Genomic DNA, 9,686 nt, shown 5'->3' with positions numbered 1-9,686 from the left:
CCGTGCCGTGCCGTTCCGTGCCGTGCCGTTCCGTGCCGTGCCGTTCCGTGCCATGCCGTGCCGTGCCGGGCCGCCCGGAGAGAAGGCGGCGCGAGGGCCGGCGGTTCCGGCGGCAGAGGCGGAGGCGGTGACATGGCGGCGGCGGATGTGCGTCCTGCGCCCCGCCCCAGCCCTGCCCCGCCGCCGGCCGCCGGGCCGCGTAGACGGGGCGGCACGGCCGCCTCTCCCCGCGCAGCCGCCGCTCTGCCGGCGGCCGCCATGGAGGATGTGGGCTCGGGCGTGAACGCGGACGCGGAGGTGCGGAAGCTGCAGGAGCTGGTGAAGAAGCTAGAGAAGCAGAATGAACAGCTTCGCAGCCGCCACGGCGCCCTGCCCGCCGCCCCCGCCAGCCCCAAGCGCCTGCCGAGCGCCGGGCCCTCCTCGCCGCCCCCCGCCGTCTCCGCGTCGCCCGACGGCCGCTGTCTCAGCACCAGGGCCACCGCCCGGCACTCGCTCCTCGAGGAGCCCGGCGGTGGCGATGGGGATAACGGCGGCAATGGCCTCCTGGACGACGCGGCGGTGCTCAGGCCGGAGGAGCTGGAGCGGCTGGCCGGCTGCGATGAGGACGAGACCGGGTGGTGAGGAGGCGGCCGGGGTGGGGATCGGGCGGGGGCGGGTTGGTGAGCAGGGCTCCGCCGTGCCCGGGTGGGGAAGGGGCTGTTTCCAGGCGTGTGGCTGATGTCGGAGGGGGTCTCGGGGCTTTGTGTGCGGAGGCAGCCTCGCCCTCTGGGCTGAGTGAAGGGCTTAATGAGCTGGACTAGGCGCCTGCCGCGGAAGGGTGTTTGGCTTTCTGCAAGCGGCGGTGAAGCTCCCTGGAGGCCGCGGCTCTGCCCTGCTTGCTGCTCGGCCGCGAGGGGAGCGTTACTTGGGGGCACTCGGACCCCGAGCGGGCTCCGATGCTGCCGCAGAACGAGCCGGCAGTGTTTTCGGGAGTGCAGGCGGTGGAGAGGCATTGAGAAACTTGTGGGAAATTTCTGCGTATAGAATTGGCCCACAGGTACTGTTAGACTTCAGACATGTATCGGGCACCTTTAATGCCTCGATTTCTTTCAGCTGTAAAGACAGCAAATGTAGCACTTTTTCATCTCATAAACGTGTTGCCCTTAGGCGTTCTAATTTATTGCTAATGATGTAGGATCACGGTTTCCCTTAGGTGGTTCCTCGGTATAAATGGACTGCTTACCCTGCTGCTCCAGCAGAAACAACTGCAGGTGGCTGTTTGCCTTGTCATTATTAACACTTGATTGGGCTTCCACTGAGAATCAAGGAGACTTGGCTCTCTCCAAACATCACACTGGCTCCAGCTGTCGTTTTGAAGTTTCCTGTGACAGTTGTTGAGGAGCAGCCTCAGAGCTGCAGGAGAAATAGTGGGGAGGAGCACCGTGTCAGCATCATGTCCACAGAGAAATGCAAGGGAAGCTTGTACAGGGACAAAAAGTGTAAACTTTTGTTTAAACAGATATGCAGACTGTCTTGCAACAGAACTGATTGTGGGTCCATCTACGAAGGTCTCTGGAAGCAAACATGCAGACAGATTTACAAAACAAACAAAAATGTCTTGCAGAGTTAGGAACGCCTTTAAAAATTCTGGAATGACTCCATGCATGAGCAATGTTTTAGTTGCTCAGGGAGGAGACGGCATGTGCGCTTCCTTGGAGAAATCATTTGCCTGACATTCAGCCCGATCCACTGGAGAAGTATGAGAGCATAAGTTTATTCTCATCCAACACTAAATTAACACAAGGCATCATCTCCCAGAAGATGAGTCTGTGCAAGGCAGCTACTCTTATTTCTCACTGTATGCCTGGTAACCTACAAGGGCCTACAGCCCTTGGTGGAAATAGAATCTGGTAAATTTGCACTGCAGGTTTGGAGTAGCATGGCCAAATTTATTTGTAAATGTCGTGAATTCTAGTGACAATAGATCTTACTGTTTTATACATTAATTCTAAATCATGGGTAACATAATGAGTCTCTTAAGTGAAAGTGAATGTCCTGACAGAGTGTGTGGTGACAGTGGTGGCATTAGTGCTGTGTTTTTGTTGATGCAGTTCTGGGCTCTCACGGGGCAGCCGCATGGTTCGCTGAGCGCTGCCCTTGCTGGTGTCAGGTGTTTGGCTGCCAGTTATTGTGGCACCCTCATGTTTCTGTGCAAGTTGTGGTGCTCAAAAGGCAGCAAAACTTATAGGCAGTCTTTTGCACATCTTGATTCCTTTACTAATATTTTGGCAACTATAATGCTGAAGTGTTTTAGCTACTAATTTTCATTCTCAGGCATGGGACACTGAGTGAGACACAAATGCATGAAACAAAAGATGCAATTGTAAAAACTTAGAAATTGTCACACATATCACAAAATATGGATATGTGGTTGTTTAAAAAAAGTGTTTTCCTGCTGTTGTTTAATATGCAATTAATGATAAAGATAGTTTAGCTAGAATGATGATTTTTTTGTTCCAAAGTGCTTAATAAAAATGGAAATCAAGCTCTTGGAATTTCTAAACACCTTCTTATTCAACTGTTGAAACACTAAATAGTCCAACCCCTTTTATTTTCCTTTGAAGGTAAGATGCCTTTGTATTTATGCATTTGATTAATGGAGTTTTTGCTCTTAATGAAGTTGGAAATTTTCAGAGGGCTAATGGAGCAATCTAAAAGAAACAAGCCTGTTTCTTTTAGGAGGGGTTGGTGTAAGTGGATTTCCCTTAGACTGTTTTATAAATATCCTGCTCCTAAGGCCTTGGCTATGCAAGGTCATTCATAAAATAATTTAATCAACTGAAAGGGTGAATGTATTCAATGAAATTTAAGTCTCATATGAACTCTTTTAGGTTCAAATGGGTTGGATCACTACACTACTACTTAACCCAAAGTCCTGTTTAAAATATGGGATTATACGCTGTCAAAATCAAATACCTCTCTCTTAGCAGCTGAGGACGCCTCTTGTGGAAACAAACTAAATCATTGTTTGTTCATAAAAAATTGATTCATCTTGCCTGTTTTGCTTGTCTACAGATAGAAGTTAAGATTTGTCTTTACTTTTGATTTCAAAAGGACCTTGCTGTGGGCAGTAATAGGTGTTAAAGGGTGCTGGTTATCACTGTTCTTTTCTGTTTTGTGTAATACAGACATTTTCATACCCCATTATGAAATTGTCTGCAGTTTTGTCATAGCAGAATAAATATTTTTCTTAACTGTTAAAATTGTTTTATATTTAATGCCTACATGAGATTAGTGGCTGTGAATTTAAGACAGAACACTTAATACTGTGATTGAAATTGATACTAGAATGTGACATGTTTCTTTAAATCTACATTGTAGAGTTGATCAACTTACTTTTAGCTTTTAAAATGCATTTAGGTAAGAACAGAACAGAAGTGTCAAGTGAAAAAGTAAGGAGAAGGTGCAACTGTCAAACAAGCAAAGGAACTTTGGCACTGCTGTTTTAATAGCAGCATTAGCTATTAAAACATCCATACAGTATTAGTGAATTTTGGGATTGTTTATATTTTTGCTTGATTGTTTTTCTTCTCTGTGCTTACTTAAATCCAAATTCACTTCATGTTTTAAACATTTTTGCATCGGACAATCTTCAAATTATGTGGTAAATTATTAAAAATATTTTAGTGAATTTAGATTGAGTTTCTTGTCTATATGCTTCTGAAAGTTGTTTAATGTGCTGAAACTTTCTTCCTGATAAGGTCCTGAATGTTGCAGATTGGCACATCTGTACTTGCACACTGTACTGAGCTCTGCACAGACCCGTGGAGACTTTGCTTTAGGCCTGCTGATTATTTCCTCCAGTTATCAGCAACTTTCATAATCTACTCTATGGGTGTTCCTGTTTAGCTGTTCTTGAACCAGATTGCATCAAATTTAATTTTTTTCAAGTTTAGTCTGAACAGGTCTTTTCTTACTAATTAATTGCAAAGACAATAGGGCAGAAGAGGTGACCAGAGTGGAGAAATCTTCAGAGAAGTGGTGTGCACCTCCTTGCCTGACTTGCTGGGTAAGGTTGGGTGTGGATGTGTTATCTGGATAACAGGGTGCAGGGTGGCTTGCCATGCTGCTTTTAAAAAGAGTTTATTGGGTCTTGAGTTTATTGCAGGATAAGTGTGCACACGTGGGCAATTACTCTAGATGAGTTACTGGGCTGGGAACCCACTGTAACTTCCTTTGTGGTAACTTGTTGCACGGTCTCCCAGACTAAGCTCTCTGAGAAGTTTTGTTTTAAATTTGAGCAAAGCGTGCTGTGCTTTTCTTCAAAATTTACTTGCAGCATGTGCATAAGAGTATAGAGTTTGCTGTGTATCTGTTTTGTACGTGTAATTGCTCAGCAAACTTCAGAACAGTTGTTCCTCTTTAAATGACAGTGCTATAAATGCTAGCACTCATGTTTTCATATCAGCATCAGGTCTCCTTGGTAGGGTTAAAATAGCTGACAGTTGATTTACCTCATTTAACAAAAGGCGGTTATTGTGAATTTAAAATTAAATTATTGGTGTTTTTTTACTGACTGAATAGCTAAAAGTAATAGTTTCAGTGTTTGTTAAGAGCTCAGGCTGGTTGTGTATCCTGACTAGTTAAAATGGAAGGCACATACGTTTGCTGTTATACTCACTCTCGTTCAGCAGCTATTTCTAATTTGCACCTGTTGGTAACAGTGCAAGTTTCCGTTCCAGCCATCCATTAGCGTTACTTGGCCACGGGCCTGTGTGCGATACACGATTGTCGTCTGTAATGATTCTTCTGTCTCATATTGCTGGATGTCCCTTGAGCACCAGCATTGTTTTGGAATCCTGGTTTGCCATAGTGAGCTGGTAAAGTATACTCTGACTGTTTTAGGCTAGAGCTCCACCTGAATGAAACCCCATTGCTGAAATTGCATTGCAGCATTTCCTGTTTAACTGTTAAATTTTATTGAATTAATGTGGTTTAGGCCCCTTGGAAGCAGGACAGATTGTGATCAATTTCTGTTCCATGGTGTAAGTAAAAGAGAAGTTGCTGCTTTTCATTTTGTGGCACATAAAAAGTCAATTTGATTTAAAGTTGTTGGGGTTTAACCAAATTCAGATAACATCTTCGCAAACTAGGAAGGTAATATGAAAAGAAGCATGGAGGAAAGGCAGGGATTATGGAAGTCGCCAGTGTTATAATGAAAAGCAATTGGTAACATTAAATAATACTCAGTTTGATTATTGTCTTTGAGATATGCATATTTGTGAAACAGATATTTGAGGACTGGAGGAAGAATTCTGAGAAAGAACTATTTCAATTCCTGACCTTTTTTGTGATAATTATAGCTTTTAAACATGCTTGATATTTAGATATAAGGAAATCTTTGATATGAGTTTCCTTTACTGTCCTAATGATATTCCTGAAATTTACTACATAATCATGTCTTGTTTAGGCATGATTCACATTTCTACAACTTGTAGTTGTTGATAGAGCTCTCAGGTGTAGTCATTAAAAGGAATTTTATTTTGGAGCACATTTATTTGGACACAGAACTTCTCAACTTTTCTCTCTTGAATGTAAGTATGAACAATGCTATGTTTGAGCACATATGCACTAACAAATTTCTTATGAAAAGCTTCTCAGATAGTGGACAGTTGTACAATTTGTGTGGTAGTTCTAGAGAAGGTACATGATGGTGGCTTTGATGGCCCAGTTCCCATTTTACAAGATCCTTTTCTGACACAAACATGTTCTTCTGGATGAGGAAATGAATAATGGCAGTAATTTCCAGCAACTAGCCAGGGCACAGCTAACTAGCTTTAATTGGGCACAGAAAGATAGTTGTGTTCCAAATTTGCAACCTCTTGGATATTCTTAATTCTACTTAAAAATTTCATTATGTAAGTGAGATGTACCACTGTGATATGAAGGTTTAATGAGTCTGTCAAAGGCTTTTTGTAGTATTCATATTCTGCAGTTTATATTCATAGACTGGAGTTTGCTGTAGTTTGTACAATCTCTCAGAACTAGAAGTATTCTGTGAAGTAGAGCTGAAAACTAATAATTGCAGGCTAAACAGTGTGTGTCTTAGTCAGCCACAGCTGTGGCACAGGAATTTTGTGGGGTGGGGAGAAGGAAAGGAGATCTGTGGGCCACGTAAGTGCAGGGATGTCACTTAATTTTTTGATTGATTTGTCTTTCAGCCAGAGATGCTTTTCAGATCTTTACCTGTCCATTCAAAATCTGTCTTAAATTTCAACATGCTTAAGCCACTTCAGATAGATTTCCTAAAACTTTTTAACTGTCCTAAAATAGCTTAGACTGACACTGTTGTGTTCTAAATTGTCTGTTTTCCAAGACTGTCCAGTATTATTGTCTCCTGATTTATATGTTTTCATTAGCTTTTCACTGTGAAGTTTCTTTCTTGTATTTTAGGGGCATTTCTTATTGATTTATCCTTGGATTTCAGTTTTTTCTCCTCATCATGTCTTCAGGTTTTTAATCTTGCTTTTGCATGCATCATGTTTTGTGTGCTCCCATTTAATTTCCCTTATTGTAACTTCCAGTTTTTCCTTAAACCTAATGTAACTAAAATAAATGAGCTCTAACTTCAGATTCCTTCCACTTGCCATCTTCTTTCTAATTCAGATTTGTGACTTCATGTTTTCCCTCACTCTTGTACTGAGCAGTGGAAGGATTTGATACAAAAAGGCACTTCTTTTTTTTCAGGCTTCTTGTTTCATGCCTGTAGCAACTAGCCTCTTGTATTTTAGTGCACTGGGAGGTGTTCCTCAGGTGAGGTAATCTGTACACAGATATTCCACTCCTGCTGCAGTGGTGTGTCCTCTTTCTTCAAAGCCTTTTCTGACTCATCTGTGTCCCAGTGCAACGTGCTGCATCTTGCTCCATTTGGCTGACATCGTATTTGCTTGTAGTCAGGGCAGTCTTCCTGCAAAAGCTCTGCCCTTTTCTGTGCTGCATCTTCCTGGAACTAATCAGTAGAGCCTCTGGCTGCTTTCAGCCTTAGGTTGGTGCTGCTCTGCTGTGGTTGACTAGTAAGAGCCAAAGGAAGGAAATACTAATGGCTGCAGCAGAGTCATAGTGTCTGGTCTCCTTAGTGTTGTTCCAAAGTAGATCAAAGCTCCTGAGCTCCTCTTAATGTACCATTTTGTTCTACTTTACCTTATGTCACTGAGTTGTGGAGTCTTTACTCCATTGAGGAGAGATTGGAGTATATATTTCTGGTGTGTTAACATTTGTAGTATGGATGGCAACTGTAAGTTGTCAGCTTCCTCAATAATTTTTAACTTCCTGTTTTGAGAGAGTTGATTTACAGTGGTTAAAGATGTATGAAGTCATTCTGATAATCTTCTGTCTTGAAGTTGCTGTACTGCCAGTCTGTGCAGTTGTGTTGCTGTAGATTGCATTGACAGGTACAAATGGGATCTCTTCTGGAAGGTTCTTCAGCTAAAGAGGACCTATATCATTTGGATCAAACAGTTTGACCAGGAAGACCACTTAGCTGTGTGAAGTTACTTGTTTGAGCTTCATGTATCTGTTCTTTTTCTGATGTTGGGCAAAGAGGAAGAAGTAATAGAGGCATCACTCTGATTCTTAGCCTTACCCTTGGTCCTTTTGGTTTTTGTAAAATCCAAGTTAGGCAAAGCAAGTAGAGTTAAGTCAGTCTCAAGACTTGAGATTGGCTGTTCTTTGTCAGGTGGAATATTAAGATCACTGTTTATAGTGAGACTTGATAATTGCATGATGTGCAAGAAACTGCCCTGAAAGAGCTGTTTTGTCACTGCATCAGTGTATGTGTGTGTATGTGTTGGAGTTGCATGAAATATGTATGTTGTCAAGTTCTGTATTTCCTTGAAGTCCAAGTTATGAAACAAAGGTTGATAAAGCAGTTGGAAGCGGTGGGGGGAATATGCAATATATATTTGGTTGGAAAGGGATGTGGAAAAGAGGGAGGGAGCTGTGTGAGCCTGGATTGCTTCAGTAAATAAACTACTTGTGAAACAAATGGAACAGTTGGGAATTCCTGAAAAGAATGTGTTGAAGTTTAAAATATCAGGTGTATTTTTGATTAGACCAGTCCTCAAAGAGGACATACCTTTTAATTTCTTGCCTTTTATACTGGCTGCTACTGTAAACTGAATGTGCATGGAACTTCTCAAACAAAGCAAGGCATGCCAGCTATCCAGAGCACCAGGAGTGAGTCTGGCCTGTACTGGGCAAAGCTGGTCTTGTTGCCTTTGACGCTTTTGTGTATTGTATAAACATACCTTAGGACAGAAAGGAGTACAGGTAAGTACTAAAAAGACAGTAAATTCTAAATGCTGGAGAGATAGTCAATGTTAAACATTACTTTTAATGGTATGGAGATGTCCTAAAAATTACAGAAAGTGGTGTAATTGTTTACACAACTGTGAAAATTGAGTGACTCTTGTGCTTTTCAAGGATCTTCATGGCTATAAATACATGAAGAGCTTTTAGCTTTTCTTTTGGGCTGAGTGCCCAATTGCAGGCATTTCTACAAAAGCAGTTACGACAGACAGCATGATATTGGCCACAGCATAAACCCCTTGAACTACAGTAAGTGGCAGTGAGTATTTGGATTGTAGCAAACAGCTTCATTTTTATTTTAAAACCTGGCAGCTGAAATGTTTTCTTGCCTGGATCTGCAAGCATAGCTTGCTAATTTCTGTGTTAGAGGGAAGAGTGTTTTGGAGCTCGCTCTTAATAAAGATCAGTATTTTGGGTGAGAGGTGGTTTTAGAAACATAAGCTTTTGTAAGAAGTGAGCTTAATGGTAGTAATTACAGAAAATCTCTAAAAGCTATTATAACGCAAACAGTTCAAGTTCTAGAATTACAGAGGAGAGATGAGATAATCTTGTAGAGAGAAAGTTGTAGGAAATAACTTGTGTTGCTAATGTCATTGGCATAAAGAGAACAACTTTTGCTGTGTATTTTGTACAGAAGCATGTCTGATTAGACTGTCAGATGTTCCTAAGTGACGCTGTGTGGCATGCAGTCATATTCACTTGGAATATGAAGTCTGTCATTACCCTAGAAGAAACACTTGTTTAGCTGATTCTACACATGCATAAACTCTAGTTAAGAGTTATGTCTTGCAATTCACTTTTGTCTTTTGATGAACCACATTTCCAAGTTTGGTTCTAATTCCAAGTAAGGCTTAAAGTTCCCTGTTGTGAGTGTGTGATTGGTTATGACTTTTCCTTTGATCTCTCTGTTGAGGGAGGAGAAGTTTTCAGCTAAATTTCTAGAGGTTTTAAACTAGACTACTACTTTCTTTAGTCATGGAATGTTGATGTTAAAATAAATGAGTGGAGATGCAGACAGACAAAGGTTTCAGTGTATCTGGCAAAACAATATTATCTCGTTGTTTCTCTCCACTCTCCTCTGTGCATTATCTATTTTTCCTTGTTGCTAATGCTTGACTGTGTACCTCCTTAGGACAGAGATAGTTTCTCTGTTCTGTGTTCAAAGAGAGTGAAAAGATCAGGTGCTAGGATAGAAATAATAAACAAAAATAAATTGTTTATTGTTCAAGGCTACTGAAACAGTAGTTGTGTTTTGTGTACTTTAGCACTGCTCCTTGGCTATTAAGATGCTTATTGCTTCCTTTGCTTAGGAAAACAAGAGTTCTCTATTGCATAGTGTT

The 9,686-nt window shown here is 41.8% G+C and overlaps 1 protein-coding gene across 5 annotated transcripts in view; it reads left to right on the top strand.

Moving 5' to 3' along the window:
- Nucleotides 1-222: 222 nt before the first annotated feature.
- Nucleotides 223-9,686, top strand: part of SLAIN2 (SLAIN motif family member 2) — a 34,070-nt gene continuing 24,606 nt past the window's right edge. For all 5 annotated transcript variants that reach the window (XM_063157322.1, XM_063157320.1, XM_063157323.1 and 2 more), the window contains exon 1: nucleotides 223-617. In XM_063157322.1, coding sequence (XP_063013392.1) covers nucleotides 259-617 — 359 coding nt within the window. In that variant the 5' untranslated portion in view covers nucleotides 223-258. The remainder of the gene's footprint in view (nucleotides 618-9,686) is intronic.

Source organism: Melospiza melodia, chromosome 5 (assembly GCF_035770615.1).
Source record: "Melospiza melodia melodia isolate bMelMel2 chromosome 5, bMelMel2.pri, whole genome shotgun sequence".
Taxonomy (NCBI): Eukaryota; Metazoa; Chordata; class Aves; order Passeriformes; family Passerellidae; genus Melospiza; species Melospiza melodia.
The sequence above is the reverse complement of the archived record's forward strand: the minus strand, read 5'-3'. Positions and strand labels throughout refer to the sequence as shown.